Source organism: Miscanthus floridulus, chromosome 1, assembly GCF_019320115.1.
Source record: "Miscanthus floridulus cultivar M001 chromosome 1, ASM1932011v1, whole genome shotgun sequence".
In the NCBI taxonomy this organism is placed as follows: domain Eukaryota; kingdom Viridiplantae; phylum Streptophyta; class Magnoliopsida; order Poales; family Poaceae; genus Miscanthus; species Miscanthus floridulus.
In genome coordinates this window covers 153,197,729-153,210,219 of record NC_089580.1, presented here as the reverse complement: position 1 = coordinate 153,210,219, position 12,491 = coordinate 153,197,729, and the positions used below count along the sequence as shown (strand labels likewise).

General features: G+C 41.9%; 2 protein-coding genes across 2 annotated transcripts; one reads left to right on the top strand and one right to left on the bottom strand.

Moving 5' to 3' along the window:
- The first annotated feature begins 789 nt into the window (after positions 1-789).
- On the top strand, positions 790-4,678 carry LOC136498211 (probable F-actin-capping protein subunit beta). Its single transcript, XM_066494163.1, has 8 exons — positions 790-1,166; positions 1,558-1,628; positions 2,040-2,153; positions 2,316-2,398; positions 2,481-2,542; positions 2,714-2,833; positions 3,334-3,429; positions 3,544-4,678. The coding sequence occupies exons 1-8, from the start codon at positions 1,038-1,040 to the stop codon at positions 3,625-3,627; spliced, it is 759 nt and encodes a 252-aa protein (XP_066350260.1). The 5' UTR covers positions 790-1,037; the 3' UTR covers positions 3,628-4,678.
- A 1,487-nt stretch (positions 4,679-6,165) lies between these two features.
- On the bottom strand, positions 6,166-8,698 carry LOC136498199 (co-chaperone protein p23-1-like). Its single transcript, XM_066494156.1, has 6 exons — positions 8,495-8,698; positions 7,665-7,848; positions 7,421-7,580; positions 7,299-7,330; positions 7,152-7,227; positions 6,166-6,460 (listed from the first exon to the last, which is right to left on the bottom strand). Exons 1-6 carry the CDS (start codon positions 8,497-8,499, stop codon positions 6,375-6,377), a joined length of 543 nt encoding a protein of 180 aa, XP_066350253.1. The 5' UTR covers positions 8,500-8,698; the 3' UTR covers positions 6,166-6,374.
- Between the last annotated feature and the right edge of the window lie 3,793 nt (positions 8,699-12,491).

Below are 12,491 nucleotides of genomic sequence, written 5' to 3'. Positions count from 1 at the left end.
TGCTGTAGTGTAGTAACGCCTATGTACTCTGCAGAGTTTTACAGCAAATCAAATGACAGGAGAGTACCCGGTTTTAGGGGGTTTCTGCAATAAAGCTATGTGTCACTTATGCTGTCCAGTCTGACTACATTGTCCTAGTATTTCTATGATATCATCAAAGTACTGTATGATTTGTTTTTCTTTTGGGTTACGATACTGAGCTTATACATGTCTATATCAGCACATCGCTCAAATTTGGACTCTTCTTGACGTGAATTTGTAGCTCTTTTTTTTTTTTTAAATAGAGAAATGGTTGATGGTAGGCCGTAGTGGGGCTTGGCTACCATGTCCTGTAGTCCTATCTTAAACCGTAAAAAAAACGCAGTTTGGTGACATGAGCAGCAAACAGAGATTAGAGAGGGATCCAAGAAAGATAACAAAAGAGACTGAAATGGAAAGACCATCGGAGAGCCACAGGAGCAGCTGGTTGAGGGACGACCAAGGGCGTGATTGGGGCGTGATTGGTCGTAAACCAAACCATGAGCCAGGATGCAGGATGGTCAGACTATGCAGGACTAAAGAAGGTAGGCTGACCTTGTGTAAGATGCAGGACCAAAGAAGCTAGGTTGACCTTGTGTAAGTGGTCGTGTTTGGTTGTCTTTATTATTAGTGGTCTAGTACTAGACGAGATTGTGCATGCATATATTAGTTTTTTTTTTTGTCTGTATCCTGGTTGAATCTAAGTCATCCTGTACCATGAGGGAAGGAGAAATCCAGAAGATAAAGACATACGGGTTGAAGAAGGGTAAACGAATGAAAAGATGCATGTAAAAGGTGTGAGCCGGACAACCAGGACGCAAGTATACGGAGGGATGCAGGATGCCCCTTCCGACGCCCTGTTCCGGCAACCAATCACCGAAACCGAAGCGAGTGGGGAGGAAGACGACGACGTCGTAGCAGCAGGAGGAGCAGGAGGAGAAGGGAAGAAATTAACGAGGGATCTACGAGAGGAGGGTGGTGGGCAGGAAGAAGAATAAGGCGAGCAGAGAGCCGTTCGCATGGAGGCGGCGATGGATCTGATGCGGCGGATGCCGCCACGGAGCGCGGAGACGGCGCTCAACGCGCTGCTCTCCCTCCTTCCCGATCACTCCCTCGACCTCCTCTCCCAGGTCGACCTCCCGCTCCAGGTATTCCTCCACCGCCGTCCCGGTGCGTCCTCTGGTTCGGATAGGGATTAAACTGCTCCAACGCATTTGCTTCCTTCGTCTCGAATCGCTCGCGGGAATCGGACCCTCCGCCGTGCCCGTGAGTGGGTTTCTTGGTAAATGCGCGTTTCTTGCCTTTGCACCTGTACTTGGCATGGGTTCGTCTGAATCGAGGTCACAGGTCAGGTAGAATCGCGCTGGTCCAAACCCATTTTTACACGTTTCAGTGGCACCGAATCCGAATTATGCTGCCCGCCGAATGAGCTTCCCTATCGCGTGCAGTTAGATTCTTCAATTATGTTTGCTTCTCTCTCATCTATGTGCTTCCATCCCCTTACTGATACACAAGGTCAATTGGTTTATTGTTTTTCAGGTTTGCATGGATAAGGAGAGCCTGAAGGAATACATTCTATGCGAATATAACCGTGACGCTGACTCCTACAGGTCAGAATCAAGATTCCCCCCATGATTACATTTACATTTTATTCATGTTCTTGTTCTCCATTAGCATTCGAAGGTTGGGGGGCATTAGTTAGACTGGACTATCTTTATTTTGTAGCACATGTCGCAAAAAGGCTCATTGCAGTGCCTGATCTGAATGAGTAAACATGACCCCACGACAGAACTTCAAATCCTTTTTGAAGGATCCCTTATTTCAGAACTAAAGCTGTCGGGAATTCCCAATCAATTAAATTTGTGCAGAGAGCCAGATCCATGGATGCTTTAATGAGTCTGATTCAGTATTTATATCAACATAAAAACGACGACTCTGATTCAGTTGGCTAGTAGGGCAGACTTCAAATCTTGTGGGTCTCTTTTGTTTTGCCATTTTCTGATTGTGTGGTCGGTTTGCAGATCTCCTTGGTCAAACAAATATGATCCCCCTTTGGAAGACGGGACAGTTCCTTCTCAAGAGATGAGGAATCTTGAGGTTGAGGCAAATGAAGTTTTCTCAGTGTATCGTGACCAGTAAGATTCGTGTTACATGTTGCTGTCTCCTTAAAGCAGCAGTGCTGAGTAAATGCAATATGAAAGAAGGCTATGATCAGCATGATCCTTAGTTTAGTATCTATTGATGATATCTATCATGTGGATGTAAAACAAGTAACAAGGTCTCCCGTTAACTATTAGGTACTATGAAGGTGGCATCTCATCTGTTTACATTTGGGAGGATGAAGATAATGGGTTTATCGCATGCTTCTTAATTAAGAAAGGTCTACACAAATGCCTGAAGTGATATAGTTTTCAAATTAGGTTAAACCTCATTTTACTTGAATTTCTTATTGGTTGTTTCAGACGGACAAGGAAAAAGAGGGTACATGCAGATTGGTTCATGGGATGCTATTCATATTATTCAGGTAACTCATGGAAGCCTTGCTTATAAATAACCAATTATTAGACTATCTGTTTTCCTCGTGTGAACCTTTGCTGGCAAATAGTTATTTTTTTTTGGCTCATTTCCTGTCTCCTGGTGTTGCTGTTTTGTTAGGTTTTGGTGTAAGAGTTAAACACTTGTTTGATGTTAATAGGTTGGTCCTGAAGAAGAAGGAGCGGCACATTACTGCTTGAACAGCACTGTGATGCTCTCATTGACAACAGACAGCAAGCAGTCTGGAACCTTCAACTTGTCTGGATCGATTAGACGACAGGTTCTGTCTCCCACTTTTGTTCTCTTCTTAGTCCATCTAGTGTTAAATGTTTTCCATACCATGGGCACCGTTTTAATTAAGGTGTCTTACTTCTAATTAGGTGCACAACTAACTGGCATCCCTATTTTCCACTGCTCTTGTTTATTTAATAGGTCTGAGACTTTGTGCACTTAACAATGCGCACTGATTTTTTTGAATTTGTAGGCTAGCTATTATGAACTAACAAAGAAATGTATACTTCGAAGTTCAAACAAATGAACTGCTAAGTTACTTGCAGTTTAGTAAAGCCTAGAAGGCCAGTAGAAACAAGATAGCATGTGCTAAGCAAAAATAATTAGCAACTTTTCAATTGTTTAGGAACTACCAAACTAGGATATGATAATCTGTTTCTGAACTAAATAAGCATTATGTAGGGCATTACTTCTTTGATTAGAAACCTTACCGAGGTCTATAGACAATTGGAAGAAGCTAATGTGACAACTATCTGTTTCTATTTGCAGATGAGTATGACCCTTGCTGTAGCTGATGGACACCTTGTTAATATGGGGAAAATGATAGAAGAAATGGAGGGGAAGCTGAGAAATTCACTGGACCAGGTAACAGTTTCGCATTGACAATGATTATGGCGAATATTGAGATCTTCCAAAGTTGCCGGCGTCATTTGCAACTTGCCAATTCCTTAGCTGCATGCAATATCATTCTGTTGGCAGGTTTATTTCGGGAAGACCAGAGAAATGGTTTGCACTCTTAGGCCACCACCAGAAGTGCTTAATATGAGACTACCTGACAGCTGAGCCAGTGCATAGAAGTGTCAATCTTCACTCTAGGCGTGGTCTGTCTGTGCTTCATAGTTAGTTGTCTGTGCATCTGTATCGACATTTGTTGAGGTATCTATCATAGGAGCTGTTGTGATTAAATGGGAAACATTGAGTGAACCATGGTCAGCTGTATCCGCGAAGTGTTTTGACAGGAGCAAGTGTTTGCAGCAGAACTGAGTTACCAACAAATGAATCTCCATACAAAATTCTGTTGTTGGCGTTCTTTATCTTCTGAAGATCTGATGGTGTTGTGTCTGGCCTTGCAATCTGTCAAAGCATTAAATATGGTGTTTAGTTTGAGGAGCCAACTCATACCGGATAAGGTGGTGCATCGTGAGTCCAATTTTAAATTTGGTGGTCCAAATGCTTAGGAAATGAAGTGGTGCTGGATGAACTTATTCTGTTTCACAAATCAAATAAAAAAAAGAGGTGTAGGACTACCATATTTCTCAAATCAAACACCTCCTAATTTCTTGGACTGGAGAACAAAGCTGGGCTCAGAATGAGTTCTTGCGGACTTTCAGTTCCGGTACTGGTCCCAAGGTTTCACAAGTACTATGTCGATCAAAGCTCGAACAGCTGGCTGCACTGCTTGGGCATGCTTATGCCCAGGCTGCACACAAGTTGGGGTTGCCGGCACAGCTTTCCGACGGGCGACGGGCGACGGGCTTTGGATTTCAGAAGAAACAGCAAGCATATCGGCCGATCGATCTGCCTCGGCCTACCTGGGAACAGTTAGAATCCGCCTTGACCTTTCCATTTGTCCATAACGAAGATGCCTCTTTCCGGTTGTGCCATTCTTATGCCAACCATGTCCAACGTCAGCGATCAAGTAGCCAAGTAGGGGGTGTCAGCGCCAACAGTTTCCCAACGGTGTCTTCTAGTGTTATCGGTACTTTGCAACGAAACCAATATGTTTTAAAATCGGACTTCGTATCATTGTGGGATATGAGTTGTTCTGACTTGTATGACTATGGTCTCTGAGTTCGGGTCACATACAGAACAGACGGCGAGGCGCCTTTGGGAAGTAAAAAAGCTGGTCTGGAAGAATCAATTCACTCTTTAATATTACTCCCTCAATTTTAAAATAAGTGTTCACTTCGATGAGTAATTAATTCTAAATTTGACCCAAAAAATATATAAAAATATATTAATGTTTACGATACTAAATAGACATTATTTGTTAACCACGTCATATATTTTTATGATAAATTTATTTAGAGATACAAATACTGATACCATTTTTTTTTATAAATTTAGTCAAACTTGATATTGGTTGACTCCTCAAATCGTGAGAGGTGCATTTATTTTAGAACGAAGGGAGCATCTATCTATATCTATATCTTTATCTACCTCCTTTGTCTTCTTCTCGATAAGAACATGTATATCATTTTTGGAGAAATTAGGTATAGATATAGATACAGATAGATATTATATCCGTTGTCTTCGTCTCGATAAGAACATGCATATCGTTTTTGGAGAATTAAATATAGATATATACTCCCTCCTCTGTCTTCGCCTCAATAATAACGCCCACCGGAGAAATTAGATAGATAGATAGATACTCCCTCCTCTGTATTCGTCTCTATAAGAATGCACATATTGTTTTTGAAGAGAATCAATTTCCAATTGAACTAGATTTATAAAAAAGCAGTACGAATATTTATATCTCTATATATGTTTACCATCAAAATATATTACATTATTTAAAAAAAATATTTGGTCAAATTTATTTTAAAATTGGTTGACTTCTCAGGAGATGAGATATACACCTTTTTTAGGCGAAGGTTGTCACATAGTTTTTACTATATATATTTAAATATAACATATATCTAAGTGTATAACAAAAGCTACTAATTATCTATAAAAAGATAAAATAGGGTATAGTTTAAATGGAGGGAGTAGTTACTATATTTTTCTTAGAAACTTGTTAGTCTCTAACTTTACCCAAATCAAATCAAATAATTTTAAATTTAACTAAATTTTTACAAAAAAAAATACTAATGACATCAAATAAGCATCATCAGCTATATTTTAGTAACACAATAGTGTCGTAGAATTAATAATATTCTCTATAAACTTATGAACTTAACAGTTTTCTTTGACATGAAGATAAATGTCGATGTCTGAAGGCCCCGTTCGGCTTATCTTATATCTGGCTTGTTCGGTTTATTTTTTCAACCGGAACAGTGTTTTTCTCTCACAACATTTCAGCCAGAACAGTGTTTTTCAGCCAAATTTCAGCAAACCGAACGGAGCCATTTAACTATTTAGGTGACATGCCACTCCTACTCCTTAAAATTAATTAGGTGGCATGCCACTCCTTAAAATTTCCTGGCCGACCTAGGTTGATTTTTGAGTCGAGCTGGGAGGTCGACATAGTGATATGGTAACTTGCATCCAGTTTTACGGAGTGTCGGTTCATCTAGTCTCATTACACTATCAGCATCACACTTGTTCAAGCAGTATCACATGTTCTGACTTCTAACGAGCGGCATCAAGAGTCACGTTCCATGATGGATGCAAATAAGCTCTGACCAAATATCATATCAGCAGTTCACAAGGTTCAGCCAAAAACTAAAACAGCACAACTGTTTTGTATTCTTTACTTCATAGGCAGTGAGTGATTCATCCTCCAGATTTTACACCAAAAATCTAAGGGAACATCTAGCCTAGCTAGATACCGCAGACACCTATGGCATGGAGCAAACTCAAATGCTTCTTCATGGCTTCACTTCCTCTGCGGCTGCTGCTGCGGGAGCTGCTGCGTCCTCCCCCTTGCTCTCCTCTATCTTACCACCTTCTTCATCTGCATTTTATCCGCAAAACAAGATTAGTACCAGAGTAGAATGTCTTCAAAACGCAAAGAAATGGAACCAGTGAAGGCTGAAATGGTCTTCAGGAGCAAAACAATTTGGACTTCTAATATGACTCCCCACATCAGTTTAGTAAACAAGTCAACACTTGACCACTACACTTATACTTAGACCATACATCACTGTGCAGAAATCAACACATAAGACTAGCACAGTCTTGCCTAAGAAGCAACATGCGTCAAATGACTGGGTCTAGCAGCTTGAAATGTGGTGTCCACGACAGTCAACAGAACATTTAAGGATATCGTTGTCAAAAATTTTAGCAGCCAAACATCAAGATGTAGCAACAACCTAAGAAAATTGAAATTCTAGAAACCGTCATTGTTTTCTGACAGGGTGATACTGATGTGAGCTATTGAGCTATTGTATGCTACTGTTGATGTCACTTGAAAAGAGTCATGAACCATACTGAGGTTGCAAGAGCTTCTACTACTATGTCAATACACCCTCAGAAATATTCTGGATTACAAGTTAACTATCAACAAGAGATTATTCAAGTATCCAAACCACCCAAATATGTAGTAGAATGTTTGTACCCCCATGATAGTGTAAATCCATGGCTAAATCTAGGAACAGCTGCCCTTAAGTAAATAAACAATTGGGATGACAAGGAGAATGATGTACCTTTGTTAGCACTTTCAACCACATCATCTTCATCATCCTCAATATCGTCATCATCAGCACCTCCCATGTCCAGTTTCTACAATGACAAGGCACCATGAAACTTTGCTCCCATCTTAATCATCAAAAAAACTTTCACTAGACACTTACCGAGAAGTCCATATCACCACCAAAGTCATTAACTGCAATGTTACGAATAATATGTCACTTCAAGCTAAACTAAATAGTAGCAAGGAAACAAAAACAGAATCAACCAAAACTGAAATACTAACATCCAACATCCTCATCATCCTCATCCTGCCATTTGTCCCAGTCAACCTTCAAGAACACAGGTGGCTTGCCCTCCTTTTTCAGCAGCCTTGGCCACCACTTGCTCTCAGCTTTCTTGATCAGGTAGCATATGGTCCTTGGGGCAACAGCTGCTTTGCTCTCCTGCAAACAGCAAGACCGATAGAATTAGAACCTTGAAAAATGCTACATCCACAAGAGAAAGCATGTGTTAAATAGTAAACCAACCTCCACATTCACAGCATCAAACAGCTCAAGGTCAAACTCATAGGGCAAGTCATCTGAGCCCTTTGCCGAGAAGTTGAAATGGCCTTCAGGCTTCAAGTTCAGCTTCACATCCTTGGCGTCGGGCAGCTCTATCGTCAAGAACACCCTGTCGGACCTCTGTGCCCACTTAGTGATTGGGTGGCGACTGCAAAGCAAAATCGGACCCATGAAATTCCTCAAAACCATACTCAAACGTCAACATATATATCTCATCCTCTAAGCAGGTACTGCATAACCAAGAGATGCTACCACAGAATATTCGAATCTCCCAACACCAGCAACTTGCAGGTTACTGGCCGTTTGACGCAATCATCTCATATTTCACCCCAATTAAGGAAGCAGTATTAAGCACAAACATAAGCGCTAGATGTAGGATTACGGAAAGCATCAAGAGCATGGCAATTTCAGATTTCGTAGCGACCACGCTAAACAAGTCAGTAACAACAGATTTCTGAGGCGCATCCGTGTCTTCAAGTCAATTTTACCCAACAAACTAGAACAGGCGATCCTCTGAAAGCATCAAGAGCATGGATATTTCAGATTTCCTAGCGACCACGCTAAACAAGTCAGTAACAACAGATTTCTGAGGCGCATCCGTGTCTCCAAGTCAATTTTACCCAACAAACTAGAACAGGCTACCCTCTGAGAACCTATGAGCAAAATAGCGCCATGTTATTCGCACACAATCACACGTCCCACACACACCGCAACCAGAAGAGCACCAAAAACAACCACACCACGTCTCATGAATCCAAGAACAAGAACTACGGAAAGATCGCAACGAGCCGTACCTCATGCTTCCTCCTCGTGAACGCAGGTGCGCGGGGTCTGCGTCGGGGATTTGGGGATTAGGGTTTAGACGACTTGGGAGAAGACCGCCGATGGGGGAGAGGATGCGCTGGGCAGGGGCAGTCAGCAGGAGGGTATAACTATAAGAAGACGAAGCGGCGGACCGGGACAGAATTGAGGGCAAACTTGTCAAACTGCGGGATCGCGCGAGGAGTGCTGCTGCTTCCAAAAGGCTCTAGATGGTTCCATTTCTTTCCAGTCCAGAGCCACTTGCGTAATTTTTGCATTTTGGTCTCTTTTGAAAATATTTTTTTATAAAAAGACCCATGTCAAAATGTTTGCTAAAAATAGACCATTTTTAGGCGTCTTAGAACACGACGCCAAGGTATGAGGGTCGGCGTCGACTGACACGACGCCGAGGTCTTGCCACGTCACGGACGACCCCGGTCGACGGCGACACGGTGGCGCATGGGGTCCGACACGTCGGCGTTGTGTCAGCCAACGCCACAGGCCCAACCTCGGCGCAGTGGGACTACACGCCGAGCTATTGGCACCATCCGGCGCGCGGCCCAGGCGGTCCAACAACGCTTCGTGGCCCAATAGCTCGGCGCGGGGTCACTTAACGCCGAGCCACCAGACTCGGCGCGGCCCGACTCAACGCCGAGGTCTGGACTCTTGAAGCCGCGCCGCGGCCCCCTTCTTCTTCCTCCCTCCATTCTGAAAGCGCCGGCTCTCTGTCTCCCTTCTCCCCCCACGGCCCCCACGAAACCCTAGCCCCCAAATGCGCCCCTAGGTGCTCGGATCTCGTCTCCCAAAGCTTCCTCGAGGTAATGGTTCCTCCCCTCCTCTAATCTATCCGCGTAGATGTGCTTGCATTGTCTCTAATCATATGGAATCATGGGTGTATGGTGTTTTGGTATATGTGTATTTGCATTTGCAAAATGTATGGCTTAGGTTAATTGAGTGCATTGTTGTTTAACTGTTTTATATGCTGAACATGTTAGGTTAGTTTGGTTTCTAGTTATTTTGGTCATTAGGGTTCTTTGTTTATTGTAGGTGTCATTAGGGTTAGTTATTTGTTGGTCATTAGGGTTAGTATGTATTTTAGTTATTTGTTGGTCATTAGATTTCAATTTTTTATGACTTGAACGTTTTGCCAAGGTACTCCTCTTTCCTCTCTTTCATTTCATCCATTTAGATTCGGTTGTTTGTGTTTTTTTTAACTTGGCATTATAGGTTTGGTTCATGTTCATGTCATTCGTGCAATGTATGGTGGTTCAAATGATTGAATGACCCAAATGTATGGTTGTTGTTGTTGTATATGTTCTAGTTTATAATCATTGAGTTAAATTTTGTGTTTGTTGGGATTCAAATTTGCTTAGGGTTTGTAATGAAAAGCTTATTTAGGAGGTATGGTGATTTAGTGTTAGTAACTTTACATTCGTTGCAAGGTACTTTGGATTGATTTTTTTTCTATGTAATGTTAGGATGCCAAGGCATGGTAAAGCTCGTATTCCAAGGTAATCCCAATATTTATTCATTATTTGTGCAACAAATAGAAAACCCTAGGTTTAGGTTTGGTTCTCCGTTAATATGACTAAATTCTTTCAATTGTAGCTATGGTCGCCAGAGGGCAAATCCCTATGACCTAAAGCCTCTCCCTGAAGGTGTTTCTCGACCCATGTGCTTTTGTGGTGATCCTTGCAAGGTAGACATCTCTGAAGATGAGGAAACATATAGACAGAGGTACTGGATGTGTCCCAATTATACATGGAAACCTACAAAGCAACAGCGCCGTGCATCGATTGTGAGGAATTTTTATTATGTGTTAATTAATTTTCTTGTGATATTAAGTATTGCTTATTTATTTATTTTGTAACAATTTGTTTTTCTTGCAGACCGTTCCACCACTATGTGACTTTGAGCAGTGGATTGACACTGAGATCAAGGAGTCGAACAAGCAGCATCTAGAAGGCCTGAAGGAGTAGGATGTAGAGGTTAAGGAGAGGTTTGAGCAGAGATGCAGACAGGAGGCTATAGAAAAGGAGCATAAGAAAGAGGAGGAAAGGAGGCGTGTTGCTGTGTACAGGGCGGAGAGGGAGAAGAAGCTTGAGCGTGTGCGCCGAGTGAAGGTAGCGATGGAGGAGAATCCCGATGCCCAGAGGAAGGGAAAGTGGTCTCATTGCACTCAGTAGGTATTTGGTTTATTTATGAGCGATGTCGTGTAGCCCTGGACTTTTTTTACTATGTTGTAATGCACTCTGCTTTTATTTCAGATGAACTTATTCCCTGGACTTTTTTTTATTATGTTGTAATGCACTATGCTTTTATTTCAGATGGTCTTATGCCCTGTACTTCGTTAACTATCCTAGGACTGTAGTGCTACTGTTTGTATCACTGAAAAGGCTACTTGTGCTGTTGCAGTCACTGAAAGGGCTACAAGTACTGTTGCAGTCAATGAAAAGTCTATTTGAAAACTCACTGAAAAGCCTAGATTCATTTACTGTTGTATCCGTATACGCAATGAATTAATATCAGAGTGATGTACTGCATTTAGATGAAGTGACAAAACACAGGTGTAGCCTTTTTAGATGAAATGACCAGTCATGGTTGTAGGCTTTTCAGATGAAGCATCTAGCCTTTGCAGATTCAATAAATGAGTACACACAAGTTTTTTGTCAAATAGCATTCATGGTGAACCTGCATTCATCTCTATATATAGTGCTCCATGCTTGCTCCATATCCACACAACTTGTTTTCTGGTTTAGTTTTAGCAAATGTCGAGCGGAGGTTCCTCGAGTGGAAAGGGTTTCGGCGGAGGGAGAGGAAAGGGGGTGAGGAAGGGACCTCTGATTGTGTGGGAGGGTTCTCTGGGTCCTGATTCTTTTGAAGAACCAATAGAGGAATTTCCTTTAGAGAAGAAGAGTGACTTCACCTATGAGAGACCTCTTAGATCATACGACAAGCGCATTGAAGATTGGCCAAAATGCCGCCACGATTTGGATTGCGTTGTGCAGATGTACAACGACTATGATGATGGAGGCCGTCGTTTTTTCAGATGCCCGCGAGGATTTGTATTTCCTTTGAACTCTCTCCTTTTTTAGATTTGCATTTGGTTTGTAGTAGTACTTATTGGTAGATGGGTTTTCAGGATTCAAGCTGTCTAGATAACTGTGGCTTCACTAGATGGGTCGACCCTCCTCCTATCTATCCCCATCAACAGTACATCACATATCTATAGGGATGCATCTTTGACCTAGAGTATGGCCCTAGAAGTGGTAACAGGGACAAGTCAGACGACGACAACAACAATGATGCAGAGGAGGCACTATGCAATAATCCGTACTACCAGTGCCCGTACCATAAGAAGCACGGGCCTCCTTCTCCACCGCCACTGCCACCGCCACCATCAACTGGAGGATACTATAGGGAAGGCGCAACTCAGTTCAATATGTGGGTGCATTATTAGGACCAACCTTTGTTAGTCAATCCGAATGTGGAATGCTTGTATGAGTTGTTCTTTTCAATCTCCTAAGGCATGCTAGGTTTAGTTTGCAACATGCCATTGTTAGTTTTCATGTGAGTGTGTAATCGTAGTATCTTTGCAATGTCTGTATCACTTGTTTCTTTCAATCCCCTAAGGCATGCTAGGTTTAGTTTGCGACATACCATTGTTAGTTTTGATGTGAGTGTAATCGTTGTGCATTCGCTATTTCATAAATTGTAGTTTACCATGTACTATGGTTGATTCCCAAACTGAAAAAAAGATTTGACTCTCTCTAAAAATAGGGGATTGAAATCGAACCAACCTTCAGTTTTTCCTGCAGGAACAAACATAAATATAGCATGTCTACTCTTATTAGTATAACTCGTGTTAGTAGAAGAGGAATCGTTGAGAACGATTTTTCATTTGAATCATGCAAATATGATTTCAACCTATACCAAAGGTTTATAAGACCTCTATCTTTAATACTTTATTCTTTCTTTTTTATGATTTAT

Bases quoted from the DNA above. Each gene is read 5' to 3' on its own strand.
- LOC136498199 (XM_066494156.1), bottom strand. The intron at 7,331-7,420 runs GTTAGTATTTCA...GTAACATTGCAG, and splicing joins GGATGATGAGGATGTTGGAT to TTAATGACTTTGGTGGTGAT. The intron at 6,461-7,151 runs GTACATCATTCT...GATAAAATGCAG, and splicing joins GGTTGAAAGTGCTAACAAAG to ATGAAGAAGGTGGTAAGATA.
- LOC136498211 (XM_066494163.1), top strand. From the start codon at position 1,038: ATGGAGGCGGCGATGGATCTGATGCGGCGGATGCCGCCACGGAGCGCG. The intron at 2,154-2,315 runs GTAAGATTCGTG...GTTAACTATTAG, and splicing joins TTCTCAGTGTATCGTGACCA to GTACTATGAAGGTGGCATCT. The intron at 2,834-3,333 runs GTTCTGTCTCCC...TTCTATTTGCAG, and splicing joins CTGGATCGATTAGACGACAG to ATGAGTATGACCCTTGCTGT.